This window comes from Bufo gargarizans, chromosome 10 (genome assembly GCF_014858855.1).
Source record: "Bufo gargarizans isolate SCDJY-AF-19 chromosome 10, ASM1485885v1, whole genome shotgun sequence".
NCBI classification, from domain to species: Eukaryota; Metazoa; Chordata; class Amphibia; order Anura; family Bufonidae; genus Bufo; species Bufo gargarizans.
Genome location: NC_058089.1, coordinates 31,489,705 through 31,502,147, shown reverse-complemented (window position 1 = coordinate 31,502,147; position 12,443 = coordinate 31,489,705). Strand labels below are relative to the sequence as shown.

The 12,443-nt window shown below is 48.8% G+C and overlaps 1 protein-coding gene across 4 annotated transcripts in view; it reads left to right on the top strand.

Annotated features, from left to right (window-relative positions):
- The window catches only part of LOC122920283 (AP-2 complex subunit alpha-2), a 75,616-nt gene that overhangs the window by 54,046 nt on the left and 9,127 nt on the right, over positions 1 to 12,443 (top strand). Inside the window, exons 14-19 of one of the 4 annotated variants that reach the window (XM_044269669.1) lie at positions 29 to 199; positions 594 to 743; positions 2,217 to 2,383; positions 2,592 to 2,669; positions 5,547 to 5,629; positions 8,178 to 8,267. In XM_044269669.1, coding sequence (XP_044125604.1) covers positions 29 to 199; positions 594 to 743; positions 2,217 to 2,383; positions 2,592 to 2,669; positions 5,547 to 5,629; positions 8,178 to 8,267 — 739 coding nt within the window. The remainder of the gene's footprint in view (positions 1 to 28; positions 200 to 593; positions 744 to 2,216; positions 2,384 to 2,591; positions 2,670 to 5,546; positions 5,630 to 8,177; positions 8,268 to 12,443) is intronic. The other 3 variants (XM_044269671.1, XM_044269670.1, XM_044269672.1) reach the window with 3 other exon arrangements.

Sequence of the window (12,443 nt, the reverse complement as noted above, 5' to 3'; positions counted from 1 at the left end):
CAGTCCACAGTAATGACTCCCGTTTCAGGCTACAGTTTTGGAGGAGATGCCGCCTTTCCCGGAGAGAGAGTCCTCCATCCTGGCTAAGTTAAAGAAGAAGAAGGGTCCTAATACAGTCGCTGACTTGGAAGACACTAAGAAGGAGAAGAACAGCTCGGACGTAAATGGGGGCACTGAGCCCGCCCCTGTTAGCACATCGGTATGTCACACTGTAATTCCCAGTGTTTGCAGGAAAATAATCCGTATTCTGTTTGTTGAAGTCAATCTAATCTCATGGTTGTGGATGCTTCTCCAGCCAGAAGGTTCAAATAATGGTGGGAGATGTGATCAGGAGGGCGGGATGTCCGGTCGCCTTTGCCTCCTTAAAGCACTTGGGTCCTCTGCTGCAAAGCTTCTTTGCAGGACAGGACCCGTCTGCTCCCCTGGCTGTGACAGGGAGGTAGTGGCAATCATAACCGCAGGTATGCTTTAGCTAAAAGGTGTACCCGATTATAACAGATCGAAATACAGGCTAGACGGGTGTTACGTATACCTTTCTGCTATTAATCTGTGTACTGTACATTTCCAGTTTACCTTATCTTATTGAACTGCAGCCTCTTTCATCCATGAACGTGTTTGAAGAACATCTTGTGTGCACAGTCCGCCCCCGTCCATTATCTCTCCTGGCACCCCTTACACCTTGCAGCCAGTACCCATCTTCTGCAGCGAGCCATCCTGCACCAGATGTCTTATTCTCATTCCAGGTTCTCTTTTCATAGTAGGAATGGATTGCGATACTAAATACGCCTTTCAGGCTTTTTGAAAAGTTGTTTGCCTGTTTTGAGGATAGAATTTATGCCAAACCATTCTATGTGGCTGTCTGACTGCAGTCCATGCATTTTGGTTTTGCTTTCTGCTTCTGATATTCCGAATGAAATGCACGTTTTCTAATTCTGTCTCGTAATTTACTTTCCTTCATGGAAACCTGCCAGCTTATTGAGAGAAGACCCTGTCCGTGAAGGCCTACCTTCCTCAATGGATGGGGGAGTGAAAATGTCGGTGAGGGTAGAAGTAGCCCGTATGGTTGTGTAGTGGCTCCCGGGTTGTTGTAGGTTATAACCTTTTCTAACTGGGTGTTCAGGTTGATTTTAAAGGTCGGGGAGAGACTGATCTGTTGAGATAGTGAGTTCCAGAGTATGGGGGATGCATGGGAGATATCTTGGAGACGACTGTGTGAGGAGCAGAAAAAGGAAGGCAAAGGAGGCCTTGTGAGGAGAGAAGTCTCAGGAGAGTAGGTCAGGGACGTATGCAGGGTACAGGTTCTGGACGGCCTTGTATTTTGCACAGTGGGGATTGGCAAAGGGGACAGCTGACCTAACTGGGCAGTAGAATTAAAGAGGCGAAAGAGTGTTAGGCTACTGTCACATCTGCGTTTTTGCTGGATCTGTTATGGATCAGCAAAAAACACTTCCATCATGATAATACAACCATCTGCATCGGTTATGAATGGATCCGGTTGTGAATGGATCTCTAAAATAGCCATAACGGATCAGTCTCTAAAAACCATTGTAAGTCGGTGGGGGACTTATTCATTTTCATTTTGTGTCAGAGAAAACTGATCCGGCACCATTGACTTACATTGTGAGTCATGACGGGATTGGTCTTGCTCCGCGTCCCAGGACACAATCAAAAACGCTGCTTGCAGCACTTTTGTGTGCGTCATGGGAACGCAATGAAATGGAACGCAATGCATTCTGGTGCACTCCGTTCCCTAAAGTTCAGTTTTGTCCCCATTGAGAAACGCTGGTGTAAAAGTAGCCTTAGATGGGAGGCCACCAGAGGACGTTCCAGCAATCAATGCAAAAGATGACATACAGTATACTAGCATCTTTGTTAACTTCAAGTATAGAAAATCTTTTTGAGGAGGTGGTGGTGGTAGGGGCTGGATGTGCAGGGCAGAACAATTGTTGTGAGACCTGGGAAAAGTGTGGACCATTAAAGAGATTGTTCAAGAGCAGGGGGCAGTATGAAATAAAGAAAACCCACAGTGGTGTAAAAATGCAATAATTTGATTTTTTAAACCAGAATTCTGGAGTGAAGGCATGATAAATGTGCCCTTGTATATATTAATGGTGGCATGGGTTTTGTAGTGTGACTAATAACACTGCATAGATTGTTCTTGTTGACCCGCCACGGTTTACTCTCGAATTCTCATTCTGTTGTTTTTACTTCCACAGTCTACTCCTTCTCCTTCTGCCGACCTCTTGGGCCTGGGAGCTCCCTCCACTTCCAGCCCTGGTGCCCCCGCTGCTGCTACATCTGGTAGCCTGCTTGTGGATGTCTTTGCCGATACATCACTTCCCGTTGACGGTGACGCTACAGGGTCGGAGGAGAACTTTGAAAGGTAAGGCATTCATTCTTGTGACTGAAACATCATAAGCTATGTGAATCTCTTGGATAATTGCCCCCCCCCCCCTGGATTACCAATGACCCCCTATGGTGTAAATATAAGTTCTGTTAGTGTGCACGCTGGGTTTAGGGGAACTAATGGTACTCCGTGTTGCTGCCTCTTTTCCCTTGGTTCTTTTCTTTCCTGCTGATGCCTGATACAGCGATGTCCCAACGTCCACAGAAGGGGCTTCTGGAGAGCCAGACCCTTCTGGTCAGGAGGCGGATGATTTCTTCTACAAGTAAGCAAAATCACCCTGATCAGAAAGACCCATCCAGTATCATTCCTCTTCCCCTGCTGCAGTCTGCCTCCTCATTTTTTGGTTTCTTTGGTATTAAAGCAGCAGAGGCAAGAAAAAACTAAATTTACTTATAGAGAGAGGGGTCTTAACAAGTCATTGTAGATTTTACTAAAAAGCCTTCTATTTGGCAATAGCACAAGCTGCCATTGTGTGTGTTTCTGTAAAGTGCACGACCACAAGGCACCTTCTATTTGGCAATAGCACAAGCTGCCATTGTGTGTGTTTCTGTAAAGTGCACGACCACAAGGCAAATGATGCCTTCAAGTTTGGCCTCCAGTATCTTGTTCACGACAGTGTTGTGTATTCTGCAAACTCTGTATGTTGCCTCTGTCTTGAAGTGGTCCGATTTATACAAGCAAGGGTCACCAAATGCCCTCCCCAATCTAATGCGACTCAGCAAGTGAGCATATGCGGGCTTAACTGATAACTCGCGATTGTATCAGCCAGCGGCAGATTGGCCATAGACCATACAGGGAAATTTCCTGGTGAGCCGATGCCCAGGGGCCGCCTGAACTCTCCTCACGGCCGGCCAGTGGACATTTTTGGGGATATACTTTGTGCTGCTGGCAGTATTTGGTGATGGACTGTGGTATTTGGCTCTGTTGGGGTGGTATAATGTGCCACAATATGGTATTGCTGGCCCTGCCTTCCATCAGTTTTGACCCAACTACAAAATGGGGCCACTAAGTTCCTAGTCCACCCCTGATATCGGCATACTTCTGGGATGGTATGTGATAGTCATGTAGTTTATAGCAGCCGGTGGTCTTAGTGGTAAATGGATTGTAGAAGTTTATGTTCTGCCTGTCAAGGGTAGACGGTTTGTAGGAGGAGACCCAACATAGTCTAAGGCTGCTTTCACATCACCGCTGTTATTTCCGTTCTGCTTCCTTATAGGAGCAGAAGACTTAAAATAACGGACAAAAATGGAGCCTAATGGATCCCCTTTATTATAATTGGATCCGTTAGGTTTCCATTTATGAGAACATTGTTTTAGTGGAGAAAAACGTCCTGTACGCACGACTTTTGTCTCCGCAATTTTTGACAAATTCTGTGGTGAAAGCCCTGAACGGAGCCTCAAACGCAGATGTGAATGTAGCCTTGGGCTTAAAAAAACATGTCCATTTATTATTATTATGATAGTTCATCCCGCATTCACCTTGCTTAGGCTACTTTCACATCTGCTTTTTCCTTTCTGGTTTTGAGATCTGGCACAGGCTGTTAAAACCGCAGCACAACGCTTCAGTCTTGTCCCCATGTCCCCATTCATTGTCAATGGGGACAAAACTGAACAAACCGGAAAGGAGTGCTCCAGAATGCATCCCGTTCCTCTTTGTTGCGTCCCCATGCAAGCAGCGTTCTTTTGTGCGGCATGGAAAAATGAACATGCCAGATCCGGCATCAAAAACCGTGTAAGTCAATGGTGCCAGGTGTGTGTTTTTTTTTCAGTGGTGTGGCATGTTAAGTTTCGATATAATACAGCTGGATCCATTCTGCATAAATGCAGTTGGTTGTATTATTCAAACGGATGCGTTCTTCCTCTGGTTTTGAGATCCTTTGCTGGATCTCAAAACCGGAAAGGAAAACACAGATGTGAAAGTAGCCTTACATAGGGCAATGCGATACCCACTGATGAAAGACACGATCGCCCGACAACTGAGCTTTTCACGAGGCAACTCTGCAAGGACCAGTCATCAGGAATGACTGTTTGTATGAATGTTCATTCCTTATAATTGGTCTGCTCCTCAGCCAGTGTAAGAGGGCCCTTATAACTCTGCGTTGTGCTGTTCCTCACTTATTCCTCCTAGACATTTATGAATACATTGAAAACGGAGTGTTACCGGTTGCGAAGTGTGTCCCTCTATGGAGAGCGTCCATTTAGTACTAACCGGTCAGCCTGTATTGACAACACCCTTCGACAACAGGAATGGTAACGCCAAGTTGTCAGTTTGTTCATACCAGAGAACCTGCACAACCCAGAGTTTTCAGAAAAGCTGCTCCAGAACTGTTGTTTCATGAGGAATACAGGTACTGGTGGAGGGCATTCTAGAACGCCAAATTCCCCCCCACCATAGTAATATCTTCATTTGCGGTTTCGGGATGAAGCCTTTTTAAATCCACTGTGCTCTTCCCTGTATAAATCTGTAGGTACCCAGGAGCGCTGCTTAGCGGTAGCATGGGGATTCACAGTGATTTAGGTTGGGTAAAAGTCACTGCTGCTTTAACCAGGCAACTGTTACATGCAAAAGTATTTCATCTAACCATGTAACAATCCCCGAACATTGGGGGTCTCACATGTTCCCCTGGGGCACATGATAATTTTTGCATGCAATAAAGTATTGCTTAACCCCCATGTTTGCCGACGATCAAAGAAAAAAGTGGGATGACTGTCCACCCCATTGCGTTACGAAGGTTTTCTTGTAGATGCATTACTTCCACCTGGTCAAAGATGTCTCTTCCCTTTCTCTTGGTATAACGCCTATTTCGGTACTCTACTATCTCAGTTTGGAGTGGATTTACTAAAGTATGGTTTGGGTCAACAAATGGGACACTGCTCGTTGGTGATCCCTTTAAGTCTTCAGCTTCTTGGACAATACTGAATGTGTCTTCCGCTGTGATACATGTAGTGCTGTTCATGGAGGGGTGACTGCTGGAGAAGATCTTCATGATTTGGTGGAGTTTATGGATTATCCAAATTGCACTTTAGTAAATGTAGCCTGGTTTACCTCTGCTCTCATCTTCATTAGCAGTCAATTGACTGACGAGGCAAAGCGTTCCTCTGTAAAAGTTTTTTTTTTTTTGTTTTGTTTTTTAATAAAGGTTCATCTGCAAAAATAATGGTGTCCTTTTTGAGAATCAACTGCTACAGATTGGCTTAAAGTCAGAATACCGACAAAATCTTGGTGAGCGATTCATTATTATTATTATTTTTTGTGCACTTTCGTTCTTGGGTACAATTGCTTCAATCTGGAAATTGCCTTGTGAATCCACTTCTGACTTTGTCTCTACTGCATAAAAAAAGTGCCTTAAAAACTGTGGTCTTTTTCCTAAAAACACATTGGGGATTATTTATGAAACTGGTGTAAAGTACAGCTTGTGTAGTTGCCCATAGCAACCAATCAGATTCCACTTCTCATTTTTGACAGCTCTTTTGGTAAATGAAAGGTGGAATCTGATTGGTTGCTATGGGCAACTACGCAAGCTGTACTTTACACCAGTTTCATAAATGACCCCAAATGTAAGTGAAACCTCCCTTAAAGGGCATCTGTCAGCAGCTTTGTACCTATGACACTGGCATGTGCGCTTGGCAGCTGAAGGCATCTGTGTTGGTTCCCATGTTCATATGTGCCTGCATTGCTGAGAAACATGATGTTTTAATATATGCGAATGAACCTCTGGGAGCAACGGGGGCGTGGCCATTACACCTAGAAGCTCCGCTCACTCCATTTTGACAGGACCATGCAGTGAAAAAATCATCACACCTGGCCTTGTCAATCAAAGTGCAGAGGGCTTGGCAGTTGCACAGAGAGCAGATCCTCTAGGTGTAACCACAAGGCCCCCATTGCTCCTAGAGGCTCATTTGCATGTATTCAACTGCCAAGCGCACATGTAAGGCCGCTTTCACACTAGCATTAATATTTTCCTCTATTGAGATCCGTCATAGGGTCTCAATACCAGAAAAAAAGTTTCCGTTTTGTTCCCATTCATTGTCTTCTATGGGGACAAAACGTAACTGAACAGAATGGAGTGTTCCAAAATGCATTCCGTTCCGTTCTCATACAGAAGAGCAAACGGCAGCATGCTATGGTTTGCTTTCTGTCCTGGGATGTGGAGCCACATGGATCTGTTATGACCCACAATAGAAAACGGTTCCGTCTTGGCTATGTTAGGCCCCTTTCACACGGGCATTGCGGATTGGGGCCGGATGCGTTCAGGGTGCGTTCAGTGAAACTCACACTATTTTGCAAGCAAGTTCAGTCAGTTTTGTCTGCGATTGCGTTCAGTTTTTTCCGCGGGGGTGCAATGCGTTTTGATGCGTTTTTCACGCGCGTGATAAAAAAACTGAAGGTTTACAAACAACATCTCTTCAGCAACCATCAGTGAAAAACGCATCGCACCCGCACTTGCTTGCGGATGCAATGTGTTTTTCACGCAGCCCCATTCACTTCTATGGGGCCAGGGCTGCGTGAAAAACGCAGAATATAGAACATGCTGCAATTTTCACGCAACGCAGAACTGATGCGTGAAAAACAAATCTCATGTGCACAGACCCATTGAAATGAATGTGTCCGGATTCAGTGCGGGTGCTATGCGTTCACGTCACGCATTGCACCCGTGCGGAAAACTCGCTCGTGTGAAAGGGACCTTAAAGATAATACAACCGGATCCGTTCATAACGGATGCAGACGGTTGTATTATCTGTAACGGAAGCGTTTTTGTTGAATCCTACCGGATCCAGCAAAAACGCTACGGTAAAAGTAGCTTAACAGGTCAGCCGGTTTCATAGGTACAAATCTGCTGATAGATGCCATTTTAAAAAAAATATAAAAATTTGTAGCATTCTTTGAACAGGATTTTTGAAGATTCTTTTTGCTACAGTGTAACATCAATGAGCTGCAAGAAAGTGCTGGAATGAGTGAACATTAACAAAGGGAGTACGTGAATGTGCTTTTCAGCATGCAGAATTTCTGTCATAGGATTTCACCTCCGGCCATGTACTGTATATTCTAGTTCTTCTTCCCGAGTGCCCTGGCATCATTGTGGGCTTGCCACGTTTGCACCATTGATCTGGGATGAGAATGTATCCATGATTATTTGCTTCTCGTGAATCCTTTACATGCTTGAACAGATTTTTACATGTGGTCCATGGCTGGCAAAATACATAACTATCGAGGTGCACAAGGCTGTGCTTTGCGGCCCATGTTCCTTTGGTAGTATTATTAATGCGTTCTTCATAATAACACCGCATTCTGGTAATGCTTAAAGGGAACCTGTCACCGGGATTTGGGGTATAGAGCTGAGGACATGGGTTGCTAGATCGCCGCTAGCACATCCGCAATACCCAGTCCCCATAGCTCTGTGTGCTTTTATTGTGTATAAAAAACTATTTGATACATATGCAAATTAACCTGAGATGAGTCAGAGCTTGAAAATATGACTCTTCTCTGGTCACACAAGTTAGATATGACTCTTTTATGTTAATTTGCATATGTATCAAATCGTTTTTTTTACACCATAAAAGCACACAGAGCTATGGGGACTGGGTATTACGGATGTGCTAGCTACCATCTAGCAACCCATGTCCTCAGCTCTATACACAAAATCCAGGTGACAGGTTCCCTTTAAGTGGGGCTGTTGGGTATTGTGGAATGAACATACAGTACAGGCATTTTGAGACATACATTATTTTTTTTTTTTCATGTTTCCAAATTCTTCTTTTGCCTTTAATAGGTCGCGTGTTTATCTTCTATGGCAACAAGCTGTCCAGCCAGTTCCAGAACTTCACTCCGACACTAGTGTGCTCTGACGAGCTAAAGGCTAATATCCTTTCAGTATTCTACCATGTTTCTGTGGTTTTCTGATGTAGAAATGTGGCACTTAAAGAAGCACTTCCACAAAATGTTTATTCTTTGACCTGTTAGAAGGGTGCATGATGTAAACTGTAGAGACTGTATTTGTTAGTTATAGCCTCCCTTCTGTGTCTCTGCCTTGTCATGTGACCAGCACTTTGATCTCCACTTCTCTATTCATTCCTATGAGACTGACATTGACACCCCCATAGGAATACATAGAGAAAGAGACTTCCTGTCCACACATCAGAAGTTGTATTATTTGGAAATTCAGAGTGCTGGTCACATGTCACAGCTGAGGATCAGAAGGGAGGTTATAACTCACAAATACAGTCACTGGTATGAAGATTACCTTCACTACAGTTTACATCATGAACCTTTCTAACAGATCAGAGAATATAATTTCTCGCCCATTTTCCTTGGGGGACACAGACCTTGGGTATAGCTCAGCTCCCTAGGAGGCGTGACACTAAGTAAAACTGTTAAGCCCCTCCTCCATCAGCTATACCCTCAGCCTGGAGATAGAGGCTACCAGTTTTAGCTTAGTGTCCAAGGAGGCAAGACACTCCCTGCTACTGCAGGGCTGTTTTCTCCTTGTTATTTTTACTTTTTCTTCTAATTTTGTTATTTTATTTTTTCCTAGGGATACCAGAGACGCATTAGACCTCTCTGCTCTCCCGGGGTTGAGCTGCGCCAGTGCCAACTTATCTGCACTGCTGCCTCCCCCACAGAAGCAATAGGAGGATCTGGGCAGCAATGGCTCCCCTACATCCCGCCAGCTAGGGGGTCGCCCGCACGCCAAGCCCCTCTTCCAGCTTCCTGCCACTGCGGTGCCAGTGGCTGAAGGGGCGACCCTGCTGGAAAGGACTGAGGGTGAAGACGTCGGACGGTGAGATGGCTATTCCAGCCCATACCCCGTCCCTATCTGCAGCATCTACCCCTCTGGGTAAGGGGGGCACCCGTGGTCGCTCATTCTGAGCGCTCATCTGCAGGACAATGCAGCACAGCAGCATCCTCAGCACCCCCACGCCGTTCCCCCCCACGCTGCTATCTTTCTCCCCCCCCCCCCCCCCCCCCCTCATTCGGGGCTGACTCCATTTTTCTCTTCTCTCTCTCCCCCTTCCCGCCGAGAACGGGGGGCGGGGCTTAGCGGTCCCGGCAGGGGGCGGGGCTTACGCGTGCGTCATTTTGGGGGCGGAGCTACGTTCTCCTTCACAGGAGACATTTCAAGCGCTGGAGGGGGCGGAGCTTGTTCCCCGCAATGGGCGCCCCCCGTGGTCGCGCTGGTTCGTCCCGTTTTCGGTCCTTTCGCAAGCCCACCGGGTCTAGACCCGCGGCCAGTTCTTCTTCCTCTGGCCCAGCCCAGGATAGACGCAAGAAGCCGTTTTTTCGGACGCAACCTACCTGGCGCAAGTCCCAGCCTGCACGGGCTCCCACAGGCCAGCAGCCCTCTGCCTGAAGGTGCGCCCCCACCCACCCGGGTGGGGGGCCGCCTTCTCCTATTCAGGAACGTATGGCGGGCCCACATCTCAGACGCATGGGCGCTCGAGATTGTATCTTGCGGATACAAAATCGAATTTGCGTCCATTCCGCCAGACCGTTTCTTCCGATCCCGTCCTCCGAGAGATCCCGTACGAGTGGCTGCCTTCTTCGCGGCCATTCACTCTCTAATGGACAAGGGTGTCGTCGCCCCCGTGCCTCCGACGGAAAGGTTCAGGGGGTTCTACTCGAACCTCTTTGTGGTTCCCAAGAAGGAAGGCTCAGTGCGTCCGATCTTGGACCTAAAACGCCTGAACCGTTTTCTCCGACTGCAGAGATTCCAGATGGAGTCTCTCAGGTCCGCAGTGGCCTCCCTGGAAAGAGGGGATTTCATGGCCTCAATCGACATTCAGGATGCATACCTCCACGTTCCGGTTGCTCCATGTCATCACCGCTTCCTGCGCTTCGCGGTGGGGGACGATCACTTCCAATTCGTCGCCCTTCCCTTTGGTCTGGCGACGGCTCCTCGAGTGTTCACCAAGGTCCTGGCCCCTGTCTTGGCCCTTCTACGTTCAAGAAGTGTTTTCTTCTCCCATACTTGGACGACATCCTGGTCAAGGCACCCTCCTTCTCTCAGACATCCCGCAGTGTGGAACTCACTCTGGAGACCCTGACGCGGTTCGGTTGGATTATCAACCACCCCAAATCTTCCCTTACCCCCTCCAGACGGCTGATCTTCCTGGGGATGCTCCTGGATACAGAGTTGGCGGAGGTCCGCCTTCCGTCGGACAAGCGTCTGGCCCTTCGCGGGTCGGTTCGCAGTCTCCTCCGTCATCACCGCCCTTCCCTCAGATCCAGCATGCGGTTGTTGGGAAAGATGGTTGCCTGTTTCGAAGCGGTGCCGTTCGCACAATTCCGATCCCGCACCTTTCAGAGGGCAATTCTGTCGGCCTGGGACAAATCACCGAGGAGTCTGGACAGGACCTTTCTTCTGCCTCCCCTGGCTCGGGCTTCCCTCGGCTGGTGGTTGCATATCCCTCTAAGGGGGAAGTCCTTCCTTCCACTGAACTGGCTGGTGATTACCACAGATGCCAGCTTACGGGGGTGGGGGGGGGTTTTCCCTCCCCGGTCCGTCCAGGGCGTTTGGTCTCTATCGGAGTCCAGACTTCCAATCAATATTCTGGAACTGAGGGCGATTCTTCTGTCCCTCAGACACTGGACCCATCTGCTGAGGGGCCACCCTGTTCGGATCCAATCGGACAATGCCACGGCTGTGGCATACATAAACCATCAGGGAGGCACTCGCAGCGCTGCAGCGATGCAAGAGGTGACCCTCATTCTCCTCTGGGCGGAGACGCACGTGCCGGCCTTATCTGCGATTTACATCCCGGGGGTGGACAACTGGGCGGCGGATTTCCTCAGCCGATCCACCATCGACCCGGGAGAATGGTCCCTGCACCCAGAGGTGTTCGAAGCCCTTTGTCTTCGCTGGGGTCGCCCCGACGTGGACCTCATGGCCTCCAAATTCAACCACAAGGTCCCCCTATACCTGGCCAGGGCACGGGACCCGAAGGCATACGGCGCCGACGCGCTCGTCCTTCCGTGGCGCGAATTCTCCCTTCTGTACGTCTTTCCTCCTTTTCCCCTCCTGCCACGGGTTCTTCGGAGGATCGCGGCAGAGGGCGTCCCCGCGATTCTAATCGCCCCGGATTGGCCCCGCCGGTCTTGGTACGCCGACCTAATGTTGCTGTTGGCAGACGCACCGTGGCCACTGCCCTCCAGGGAAGACCTTCTCTCTCAGGGACCGATCTTCCACGAGCATTTAGGCTCGCTACGTTTGACGGCGTGGCTATTGAGACCGCCGTCTTAACGCGACGGGGTTTCTCCGCGGACGTAGTCCGCACCATGATCCGGGCTCGTAAGCCCGTATCCTCTAGGATCTACTATCGGGTTTGGAGGTCCTATCTGGGGTTCTGTGAGTCCCGGAGCATCCCACCTCTCCGGTTTTCTCTTCCCACAATCCTGTCCTTCCTCCAGTCGGGTCTGGACCTGGGGCTGTGCCTCAGTTCTCTGAAGGGTCAGATTTCGGCGCTGTCTATTCTTCTCCAGCGTCCCCTGGCCCCTCTAGGGCCAATTAAGACCTTTTTACAAGGGGTGGCTCACTCTGTTCCGCCGTACCGCCCTCCAGTTCCTTCCTGGGACCTGAATGTGGTGCTCTCGTCGCTCCAATCAGCCCCCTTCGAGCCTTTACGGGAGGTCTCCCTTCGCCTTCTGTCCTGCAAGGTCATCTTTCTTGTGGCCGTCACGTCTCTCCGACGGGTGTCGGAGTTAGCGGCTCTTTCTTGCTCCGAACCTTTCCTGATCTTCCACCAGGATAAGGTTGTGCTTCGGCCTGTCCCGACTTTCCTGCCAAAGGTGGTCTCCGCCTTTCACATCAATGAGGACATCGTCCTTCCGTCGCTCTGTCCCTCTCCTTCCCACCCCAGAGAACGGGAACTGCACCGTCTGGATGTGGTCAGGGCGTTGAGGATTTACTTGGAGGTCACCGGGTCCTTTCGGCGCACGGACTCCCTGTTTGTGGTTCCGGAGGGTTCGCGCAAAGGGTTGGCGGTCTCCAAGGTGGCTATTGCCCGTTTCATTAAACTGGCGGTGTCTGAGGCTTATCGAG